At 40.3% G+C, this 12,635-nt stretch overlaps 1 protein-coding gene across 1 annotated transcript in view; it reads right to left on the bottom strand.

Annotated features, from left to right (window-relative positions):
• The window catches only part of ANOS1 (anosmin 1), a 141,696-nt gene that overhangs the window by 43,860 nt on the left and 85,201 nt on the right, over positions 1 to 12,635 (bottom strand). Inside the window, exon 6 of the mRNA XM_075263649.1 lies at positions 7,256 to 7,385. Within this exon, the coding sequence (XP_075119750.1) occupies positions 7,256 to 7,385 (130 nt within the window). The remainder of the gene's footprint in view (positions 1 to 7,255; positions 7,386 to 12,635) is intronic.

Below are 12,635 nucleotides of genomic sequence, written 5' to 3'. Positions count from 1 at the left end.
TTGCGCCTGGTGTCTGGTGTGTACATTCTGCCGGGTTTCTGTCTTAAACCCCATAAAAATTGGACAAGGGAAGGAAACCTGGCGCTCAGCTTTAAAACCCATTCACTTGAATGGGTTTGTAAAGATGACCACGTGTGTCTGCCTGCTGCCTGTCCACGGGGAAACAATTTTTTTAGCTGGACACAAAGTCAGACATATGTACAGGCCACAGGTGGACACAGGCGGTCACCTTTACAAACCCATTCAGGTGAATGGGTTGTAAAGCTGACCCCCAGGTTTCCGTCTCTTGCCCAGTTTCGCCGGCACTGAAGACGGAAACCCGGCGGAATGCACAAATCGGAGAATGAGCGCAAGTGTGAACGAAGAATAAGTTTGAAAAATATTCTTTATAATCCATTGTTTGTCAATTTTATCTATTTATTCATCAAATGACATGTAATTCTGCGGTTCCCACACAGCCCGCTAAGGACACCCAGAGTTTGACATAATCTACGATGATAGTATCATTTATGGATGGCTGTAAAATGTGAACACCAAAGTGGGAATTTATCGAGCCCTGACCTCCAGAATTCTTCCTCAAATAGACAACAAATTAGAATCTTTAGACTTTTTATAAATTATTTGCCCAAAGACTTTGAAATTTAAAATTTTTATACTCCTGACTTGACTTTTCAATTAACCCACTTTTTGGACTATGTCTGAACACCAAATTGTGGATATCTCACTCCAGTACCGGGTAGCAGAGAAAGCGTACTGACATCTTAGGGTAAAAGTTGTAGACTTATAGTTATAAGAAAAAAATTATCAAATGTTGTGTAACATTTTATAGATTTTCCACAAATTACGACAACGCAGACTCCAAATTTAGATGTCTCCTTTCAAGTATTTGTTGAGGTTGTATCTTCACTATCTACTACAATGTCATGTGAGTTAGCGGCTGCATTAACTTGATAAGTGAGTAATATATTGATTCTTTTGTTGTGTTCATGTTTAATTGTTAACTGGTGCCTTTGAGTGCAGATAATGGCCAGAAAGTGGCTGATATATGGGAACATTTGACCTGCCTTTTATATGAACTGAAAAATACTAAATGGTTCCTGAAACCGAGATTGTGTTATTATGAGTTATTAGTATTTTATGTAATAACAGAATGAACATTATACAAAGCAGGAAACCTATGTGCTGTGCTCCAAATACCAAGTGTGAAATTGTAATTGTCTGGGAAGGCTGGTTTACAAAAATGTATTATATGGGTATATATATATATATATATATATATATATATATATATATATATTTACATGCTAGCATCACTACTGATGTTGGTTGTGTTATGGCAGTAATGTGCATGTATATTATTCCTTCTGAACATAAACAAAGGCTGATTGAGAACATTGGATGGATGGCCATAAAGTGGTGGAAGATCGAAGTGGGGTTTTATTGTTATTTTCATTTTATTTATTTTATCAAATTTCTTGCTCCTTGCGATTTGTTTGAATCCATTTAGAAGCGATTATTATTCTAATATTATTATTTAATCTCTTTAAGTAATAATATAATTAATAATAATTAGAAATAATAATAATAATAATAATAATAATAATAATAATAAATAATAATAATTAGAGATGAGTGAACAGTAAAATGTTCGAGGTTCGATATTCATTTCGAGTAGCCCCTCAATATTCGACTACTTGAATCGAATATCGAACCCTATTATAGTCTATGGGGGGAAATGCTCGTTTCAGGGGTAGGGAACGTTCGATCAAATTACACTTACCAAGTCCACGAGTGAGGGTCGGGCTGGATCCTCTGAGAAGTCTTCTCTTTGCAGCGTCCCCATGGCGTCTTCCGGCTCTTCATTCACTCTGCCAGGCATCGGGCCTGGGCAGAGCCGACTGCGCATGCCCGCACTACAAGCGGACATGCGCAATCAGCTCTGCCCAGGCCCGATGCCTGGCAGAGTGAATGAAGAGCCGGAAGACGCCGCGGGGAAGCTGCACGGGGAAGACTTCTAAAGGTAGGAGAAGAAAAAGCATTGATTGGCCGACTGTATAGCATTCGGCCAATCAATGCTGGTTCTGCTTCAAACTTTTACATTCGAACAGCGAGTGGTACTCGATCGAGTACGAGTATTTCAAATACCGTAGTATTTGATCGAATACCTACTCGATCGAGTACTACTCGCTCATCTCTAAATAATAATAATAATAATAATAATAATAATAATAATAATAATAATAATAATAATAATATGAAAACCCAAAACATTTCCGCCCTGGGCAAATCGGGGCAATTATGCTACATAGAGGCCCAAATCTCAAATTGTATTTTTGGTATCTTTTATATCATAAAGTGATGTTGTCTATAGAAGGTGATATACTTTAAGACTACTGTATTTCATTACTGGAGTTACCATGCCATAAGGTATCACCATATCGTAACACACATACTGTATTGCTGAAATACTGGATTGCAAACACTGATATGGGCACGTTCACACCTGCGCCCGGTCTCCGCTATGTGGGTTTCCAACTTTTGCCAGAGAAACTGGACAGGAGACAGAAACCCAGCAGTCAGTGTCCTCCCATGAGTGTCTTCTGGTCTCTGTGGCGAAACCGTTTTTTTTTTGTTTTGTTTTTTGTAACCGGACACAAAGTCCTGCATGTCCAACTTTATGTCCAGTTAAAAAAAAACGGTTTTGTCACAGAGAGGCGGAAGACACTCACAGGCGGTCACTTTGCAAACCCAGTTTGAAAACTGACTGCCGGTTTCTGTCTCCTGTCCAGTTTCTTGGGCAGAAGACGGAAACCTGTAAAGCGGTGACCGGGCGCAGGTGTGAACCCGCCCTATACCATACCCAAGGACTTAGACAGTCTACAAGGCACTAGATTTGTCATCCTGCAAATAAATACAGTGCAGTTTAAGACTGTCTAGTCTAAATTTGCAATGTTTACAAGTCAGGATTAGTAGGTACACCCATTGTATGCCGGGTTTGAGGACACACCTTCATCATACTTGTATTCAGTCTTCGCTATTCTATACTATAACACATAAGCAGCTTTCATTGAACAAATAATATAAAATGAGACATACGTCTATATTCAGTATTTAGTAACACAGTACAAAGAATATCTATTTTTATCTCCTTAGAACTATATGTAGAACATGGCGTAAAACCTTTCTGCTATTTGTTCTTTGGGGAACAGCAACAAAGAGACCACGACACATGTATTGTCAAGTAAAACTAGAAATACAAGTTATAGAAGGTGAAGTTTCATTTATAGTAAAGAAACCAATACACTAAAGGATATGTAGGAAAGAATGAAAGAAATAATATTATAAAAGATGAAGCTGTCAAATGAAATACCTACCAGAGCACAAAGAACAATTAGTATACACAATATACAATAAATATATATACATTTTACTTGTGTGTTTTAGTAGTCTGCTCTCAACAATCCATATATATCACAAGAGAAACACAAAAAGTCATCCCTATACCTGACAGCACATGGTACTGTATCCTGCAACCAGAGATATAACATGATGCTCCTAGGACCCAGTGCAAAATATGCAATGGAGCCCCTACTTATTATGTGCCATACTGATGTCTTATATTGTAGAGAGGCCTTTAGGACCCTTAAGGCTCCAGATAGCAATTGTTACCTCTGCACCCCCTATAGCAGTGATGGCGAACCTTTAAGAGACCAAGTGCCCAAACTGCAACCCAAAGCCCACTAATGTATTGCGAAGTGCCAACACAGCAATTTACTTAATACTGTGCAAATCCACAATTGTGGACAGTTATGAACCCACAAAATACGGTCGTGTGAATGGAGTTTTAAAGAGCTTTCAATGATACAAGACAACTAGAGTAGACTTTTGAATAATGTTCACTATTCACATCACACAGCATCTGTTTTATAGTGACCGTGCAATGTTATTACTCCCTGCAGTAAGATCACGTCTGCTATAAAACAGATGCTATGTGGCATAAATAGTGAAGGGCCCCCACACAGTAAAATGTGCTCCACAGTGTCCCTCAGATGGTACAATATGCTCCACAGTGTCCCTCAGATGGTACAATGTGCTCCACAGTGTCCCGCAGATGGTACAATGTGCTCCAAAGTGTCCCTCAGATGGTAAAATGTGCTCCACAGTGTCCCTCAGATGGTAAAATGTGCTCCACAGTGTCCCTCAGTTGGTACAATGTGCTCCACAGTGGCTTACAGATGGTACAATGTGCTCCACAGTGGCCCCACACAGTACAATATGCTCCACAGTGGCCACCAAACCATAAATTATGCTCCACAGTGACCCCCATTCAGTATAATATAATATTATGTGCTGCACAGTGGGCCCCCACATAGTAGTATACACTCCAAGGTTGGGCCCCCCACATAGTGTATATGCTCCATATTCCTATATGTTTATGTTAATTATGTATTTATAGTTGTGGAGGAGGGGCATGCAGCCAAAGAACAGGCTTGTGATGACGTACCCCCACCTCAGGGATGTCACGCAAACAAGAATGAGTGTGTTGATAGATCTCCCACCATAACTCCTTAGCTATGTCGCTCTTGCTCCATGATAACAAGTAAGTAACCAGTCACAAAGTTCAAAGAACTTCTTTAACTTAGAGGCAGTCTGTCACCAAAACTCAACACCTAAGCCCAACCCTCCAGATATATAAGTAAAGGTCACCTGAACAACAAAGGCACTGTAGTTGCTCCAAAGAGGTAATGTCCTAATTGTTCCAAAAAGTTCTGATTAACAAGGGGAAATCACTGATTCATGGGAACTTAACCTATCTGTGGGGTTGGGCTGATTTATTGGGTTTTGGTGACAGACTCCCTGTAATGCTATTGATACATTCTAGAAACATGATAGGCAGTCTAATAATGTAGACTATAAACCAGGGGTGGCGATTTAAAGGAAATAAAGCAACTGATAGGTTCCCTTTAAGGAAAGTAAAAAATAGTGAAAAAAGTAAATATAAGACTTTTTAGTCCTTAAGAACTGTTCTGGGCTATTTTTACTGTGGAATCTGTCTATGTGAAAGGTGTCAATCACTATCACTGACATTACAGCTGCTACAGACGTTGTTACTCATTTCTGTAAAAATATCTGGAATATAAAATCGATGTGTTCTGCGACTTTAAAACCATCATGATGGTTATATAGAAAGGAAATGGTTAGATTTTTCCAGTTTATTGCTCATATACAAAGAAGAGTATTTTCTACATCTGGAACAACTGGAGACATGTAGGATGTTAGGAATGTAACAGATGGGCACTTGTATAAATATAGAGCACATATACCCAGTGTTCTGAACCACAATCTATGAGTTTGGCAATATGTTATAATGTGTCATATTCATATAATTAATAGTAACAGTCTACTCAGCACAGGCAACGAACTAGACACAGAGGAAACTACAAAAACTTGGGACATAAATGTCTCCTCGGTCTATGGTTTAGTTGGATAAATAAATCTGTTTCTTGATATCAGGGTAACATGAATGAGTCCAAGCAGTCAAAGGAGACCACAATTGGAACTTCATTGGCAGACATCACCAGGGACCATCAACATCTGGGAATGGCTGTTGCCACTGGAACCAGGGAATCTTTATTTAATTGCACAACTTCCTGTATATAGATTTTTCTTAAAGGGATTGTCCAGGATAAACTGAGAATTAACCCCTAAACTTAACTCCTTCCCCCAACCTAACTTCTAATTTACTACTATTTAAAAATATCTATAATTACTCGAGATGAGCGAGTAGTATTCGATCGAATACCTCCCCTGCATAGTTATTGGTGTAATCAGTCTAATACCACGCGGTAAACACAGTAAGAATTCAATGCCCCTCCCACCTTCCCTGGTACTTTTTTACACCAATAACTATGCAGGGGAGGTATTTGATCGAATACTACTCGCTCAGCTCTAATAATTACCCATATCCCTGGATTGGTCATGTGACCGACCCAGGGACACATTCTGATAATCCGGTGACGTTCCGTTTCGCCGCTTCCGAAGTGGGACATCATCATTACTCTTCCCCCTACTCATCCCATCATTACTCTTACTTGATGGGGATACATCAAGAAACAGTTCCTCCTCTCTTCCTGTTTTCTAGCAGTGGGCGGAATAAGTTAGCTAGTAAGATGGGGTTGATAGGAGTGAAGGGGCTAGTAATGAGTGGGATAGCTAGGCTTAGTGAGACAGGGAGAGTGGGAGGGGCTAGTAATGGGTGGGATCGCTAGGCTTAGTGAGACAGGGAGGATTTTGTAATGGAGTGAGAGAGGAGGTAGGGGAGGGCTAAGTGAGAGGGAACTAGTGTAGGAGCTACACAGAAAGCTAACAGCAGGAAGCTAACACCATGTAAACAAAGGCAGAGGATACAGAAACAACCAGAGACACTCTGAAATCACTGCAAACACTGCTAAAGGTATATGGCTGTATTTAACAACTCATTACTAGAACTAACAGAGCTTTCTAAAAAAAAAAAAGATTTTCTGCCCGTAAAACTCCTTTAAAAGGGAGTCTGAGCGCATAAACATCAGTTCTAAACTATGCACATAACATCTGATTTAGTAAGACCAGTGCTTTGTAACCACATCTTAATCTATTCCTGCACTGGAGCAAGATGCACCAAAACCAAAAAGAGACCCATGGGAAGACCCTATGCGGCAGAATTGAGTTATGAGTTATAGTAAATCTGATGGGCCAATGTTCTCCACTCTCAACATGCCTAAATTCCCAGACTTTCTATCCACTTTCTGGAAAAGTGGTAAGCAGGTCACACAATAGGAAAAGTCACAATTTCTACACATAAACTCATGCAAGTGTGCAAAAAAGTACGACTGGTATTCAAGGCATGATAAGTCCCCATAATACTGAAGGATAGTTCAGCACTTTGGTTGTGATACAACACTCCTATTCAGTATCTTTCTTCTCTTATCTCCTGCAGTCCCAGCTCATTCCTCCCTCTTCATAGACTTCTATAGAAATGAGTCCATGTCATGAGATCTGAAGTTCATTTCAGACAGATAGAACAGTGATTTTTACAATGAAAGTCATATTATGAATGTTACATATTATATAGAATATACATTAATATATTATACATATTATAAAGTGTCTTATAGTCACCCATACAATCAGTTATACCATTCATTTATGCAGTTTGTTGAAACAACTGTGACATTTTCAGTGTGAAAAATGTTGAGACTTGACGAACTCTACTAACCTTTAGATGAACGGAAGTGTTTGCTGGGTGCAGTGAAGCCTCTTGTCCCATGTACATTAACAGCGGCCACTCTGAACTGGTACCACCTGCTTGGTCTGACGTCAGAGAGATGTACCCTCTCATCTGTGGTCTGGTCGAAAAAAAAATCCATACTTATTAGATCTAAATCAAAGTAACATGCTTGTAATGTATGTAATAAAAAGTGATTAGGAAATAATTAAATACTGAGAAAAAAAAATATTTTGCAGTATTTCTTTAGACTTGGAATAATAAGTGAATTTAATCAAAATACACTGAAAGGAAATTAACTGAAGTGGCTACTGGATAAATCCTTGTGAAAATGCCATACATTAATATATGGCTACAGAGATTAAAAGAAATTCTGTAGAGTTCCATTAAAGAACTGGGTCCAAGGGCGTAACTACCGGGGTAGCAGCTGCCAAAGGGCCTGGGACACATTACGGGCCCGGCGACAGTCACTACCGCAGTAATCTTTTTTCTTAATAGGCCATTACTGGCTGGAGAAACTCCAGACAGTAACGGGCCCTATTTACTTACCGATCATGGCAGGGCCGGGATTGGTAAGTGACGCCACGGGCCCCACAAACACTATTATTATAGTCGGGGGTCTTTTCAGACCCCCAAGTATTATGATTGGAGGCCCGGGAGAGGTAAGGGAACATAAAAAACACCGTTACTTACCTCTCTGGGTTCCAGACAGGCTTCAGGCCTACTTGTGTGACGTCCCTGATGTCACATGACCAGGTTCTGCATCCCGGTTCATGTGATGTCCCGGATGTCATTGAAGATGGTTGACACCACTGAGAAGTGGAGCATAATAGTGGGGCATAACAGTGTGTGCAGGGTCCACGATGGGGCATAATAGTGTGTGCAGGGGCCACTATGTGGCATAATAGAGCACACAGGAATGCGAGGGAAGGGGGGTTGGTTGGGGTCTTCGCTACGGGGCCCCACCATTCCTAGTTACCCCACTGATTGTGTCCCATTTCCCACAACACTTGCCAAGTGTCATACTTGGCTCCAATCGAAGTCTTTGGTTCCCAAGAGCCGTATTTGGCACTAGGGAACATGCACAACCATGGATTCACTGTAATGGGGGTCTGCGATTCCTGTGACTGTTGGTGGGACCTCCAGCCATCAGACATTAATCATCTATCCTGATGAGTTATAATTCTGATTTGTGGGACGCTTTTTTATTTTAGAACAGGCCATTATAACGTCTAAATCCATTAACAATTTTGTTCAGTTATTCTTATACAATTTATATGTGTTCTGGAAAATGGTCACTGAGATGGCTGTCACCCAGATAGAAAAATACTGATGTTAATCCAGATCAATAGAAGTGTTAACAGTATAGCCAAACAGATCGGCCCATGCATTTATATTTACAGATGATTTATTCATTTCTTGTTGGGCACAATGGGCTTTGGCAGTGAGGGATAGCCTTTAAGCACCTGCAATGATTTCGATTCCATATAGAGTTAATGGAGGATAACATTAATAGAATACAACTTAAGCCAACATCAATAGAGCCCAACCTAAAGTAACTACACAGAAATCATGGAAATTTATAAGTTGTAAAATGGGCACAAGTATATTCACCGCTCATTCATATACTTTCCTAGATACATAATTGATCATTTGCAATTTACAGTATAGCTAAAGCCAGTGTTATTGGAGTGGTTTACATTTATTGTTTTAGCCTTGTCCTCCAAGCCTTGCTGCTCCATATGTGTTTTATTTGGCCATAGAGAATGGCACTGGCTAAGAATCAATGGATTTATTAAATGACCATTCAGTGACCCCATTAGTTTAATGTATGTCTTTGACTTGATGTATGTTAGGAGGTGACCGCCATGCAGGTCATATGCATTTAAACACTGTGTGGCCTTCTTATGGCTTCTTCTGTTTGCTTGATGTATCTTATCTCCACACATGTTTATCCCCATGAAAGAAACTTTCTCCAAGTGTGTGCTGAACTTTATTCCCGAGCCTATCAGTTACACTGAGGTTATTTAAACTAAGTAAGGAAACTACAGATAAAGGTCTTTATTTCCAGGAGGAGGTTAGGAGGGATAGGAGGATTTTGTCAGGTCATTTAGATACATTGGGTTTCCTATAGTTAATAATAGAGATGAGCGAACAGTGTTCAGATCAGCCGATCCGAACAGCACGCACCCATAGAAATGAATGGAAGCACCTGTGACGCTGATTTTGCGGGCGGCCGGCCGGCGTCACAGGTGCTTCCATTCATTTCTATGGGAGCGTGCTGTTCGGATCGGCTGATTCGAACAGTGTTCGCTTATCTCTAGTTAATAACAGTATGACTATATTTAACATCTAGAAGTAGAACTTCTTTTCCTTTATATGGCAGGTAAGTTTTTGGCTCCTCAGGAATCACGGACTGAGTAGAGGATTGTATTCCCTATTCAATTTCTGGGAGATGGATGGTAACGTGTCGCATCTTGGATGCAAAGCCCTTTCTTGTGCCAAACATCTACTACATTGCCCAATATCTCTCACCATTTTCAGAGAATGTGGGCGAAGTGGGGCAAAGAGCAGATAGAGTTGGGGCAAAGACATCTCAACCCCACATATTTATTATAACTCTCTCCAAATTTCTTGAGTGAGTTATGCAGGAAATCTACACCAGTTCTTTGAATGGCTTAGGCTTAGTTGACATCTGGTATTCCGTACAGGGAGTCTGCATGGGGATCGAATACCGAACGCCTTGGCAAGCGGTGAGCTTATGAAAGCACACAGACCCCATAGACTATAATGGGGTCCGTGTGTTTTCCATGCGGTAAGTACTTCATGAATTACTTTCCTGTCCACGGACAGCACGCAGGAAACACATGGACCCCATTATAGTGTATGGGTCCAGGTGCTTTCAGTGCTCTCCGCTTATTCATACGTTCGGTATTCCATTCGGAGGGTCTCCATGCGGACTCCCTCAACGGAATACTGAACACAGATGTGAACCAGGCCTTAGATTTCCATTCCGGTGCACTGATCAGCACTTGATTTATTAGAGGCTGGAGCCCTTTGATTATTCAGACTCATCTTGCGCTTCTTGGTACCTTTATTAAGACTGACATAGGAAATTCCAGTCCCAATAAATCTGCCACAGTGTATCCGCCATCTATGAACCCTTTACAGGTACACGTGTTTTAATAAAACTAACCAATTTCAGTGGAATCAGCTTACCATCTAATATATATGACTCTCGCTAGACATAATCCAAACTCACAAAATCTACTTGATATTCATCTACTTGATCCTTTTCTTTTATTGTAGATTATCTGCCTCAAAAAGCAATCGGACAATGGCTATCTAATGTGTATGGGCAGCCATAGATCAGATTTTATTTTTACAATATTGTAATATTAGTTCGGAACTACTGGATTCATCCCAATAAAAGCGTATTGTTTTTATTGAAGTGTTGGGTAATATTACTCTATCACTAGTAACTATTTGCCGAAGAAACTGTAAAAAGAAGTTTTCAGGCATTGTTACAACTAAACCAAAAACTTACAAAACTAGTACTTGAAGAAAATGGAAAGATCTGTAAAGTTCTGGGTTTAACTTTTTCCCATTAAAAATACTTTTAAATAAAGCTTTCTCATCTGTAAATTACAGAGAAGATCATAGCTTTTACCGGCAATTACCGCCAAATGCCTAGTAAATGTCACCACGTTCGGTGAATTTGCAAAAATTACAAGATAAAAAATGTCAAGTAAAGAATTTTGCAAATGTTAAAAGCAATTTACGAGGGATTATTATTGCATTTAATATACAGGATATTACATATAGTAGAAATGTAGTTTAGAACTATAGAGATTAATCAGGGCGCACTCATTTTTACCAAAATAGGGCTAATGTTACACCGTATTTACTGTGCCCAGTTCACATTTAATGGATATGTATCTGAACTGTATATAGATATCTATTCATAAATAGTAGTCAATAGTAATCTGTCAAGTGACTAACACTAGGTTCACACTGTGCTGACTCTCTTTTGTTCAGGTCCGTTGGGAGACAGGTGGAACCAGTGGCGTAGCTACCGCCATAGCAGCAGAGGCAGCTGCCACAGGGCCCGGGACATTAGGGGCCCAGTGACAGCCGCTATCGCTGCTATCATTATACTCGGGGGTCTAAGTATAATGATTAGCGGACCGGGAGAGGTAAGAAGCATAAAAAACACTGTTACTTACCTCTCCACGGTCCTGGCCAGGCCTCCTTCCTAGTTGTCCGATGTTTCTGACGTCACATGAACCCAGCCTGTGTCCTGGGTCATGTGACGTTGGACATCATTGTCAAAAGTTTACCACTGGGCCCCGCCATTCCTAGTTACGCTACTGGGTGGAACGTTAAACTTGGGTTACACAAGCAAACCCCATTTGACTACAATGGGGTCCATCATTTTTAAACTGGAACCAGTGATAGAAAAAGTCAATCACTGTGTGTGTGTTTTGGAGGTTAAGCAGGACTCTTACTGTCTTTCCTAGGAGTCCTGTCAGGATTTTCTTTGCTTTTTACTCAGAAATCCTTTTCCTTCCATATGCAAATAGATTTTCTCGCATCACTGGAGGTGTCTCCTGTGCTGCTTGAAAACTCTCCAGCAACTCCTCTGTCTTCTTCTCTGCCAATTCTCTCGCGTTCCATATTGCATCTTCATTCAAAAGTGTCGACTGTGCATGTCCGTTGGTGCAGTTGACTATTTTCCTGTGGTTGAATGGGAGCGGCCACAGGAAAATGGCCGGTGGACATGAGCAGTTGGTGCAGTCAACCATTTTCCTGTGGACATGAGCAGTCGGCGCTTTTGAATGAAGACACAATGGGAACGTGAGAGAAGAGGCGGAGAAGAAGACAGAGGAGTCGCTGGAGAGTTTTCAAGCAGCACAGGAGACGCCCGCAATGCTCTTTGAGTGCCGGGGAACACCCCCAGTGCTCCAAGACAACTCATTTGAATATGGATGTAAGAAGCTATTTCTCAGGAATGGTGGCGCGGATCAGAATTATAAAAGTAAGAGAAGAATAGTCTTTCTTATTGTAAAAAGCGTATTCTAATGATAGAATCCCCTTTCATTTCTATTATTATTCCAATTTTTTAACCTGTTTCCAGTCACCTTTGTAACTGTGATTCCACTTCCAGAGGTTTCAGATGGCGAACATGTGGAGTCTCTATTTTTATATTATTGATTGTAAGGATTTAGGGCTTAGACTTAATTAGCTGAACTCTTTTGACCTGTCAGCAGATATAGTAAATTCTTATGACCTCAGTGCTTACAATCTAATTTACTGTAATGGAGGCAGTTTGAGATTCTCGCAAGGCCACACAAAGTTAATATTGATTCTT

Source organism: Leptodactylus fuscus, chromosome 2, assembly GCF_031893055.1.
Source record: "Leptodactylus fuscus isolate aLepFus1 chromosome 2, aLepFus1.hap2, whole genome shotgun sequence".
NCBI classification, from domain to species: Eukaryota; Metazoa; Chordata; class Amphibia; order Anura; family Leptodactylidae; genus Leptodactylus; species Leptodactylus fuscus.
Note: the sequence above shows the minus strand (reverse complement) of the source record. Positions and strands in the feature narration are given on the sequence as shown.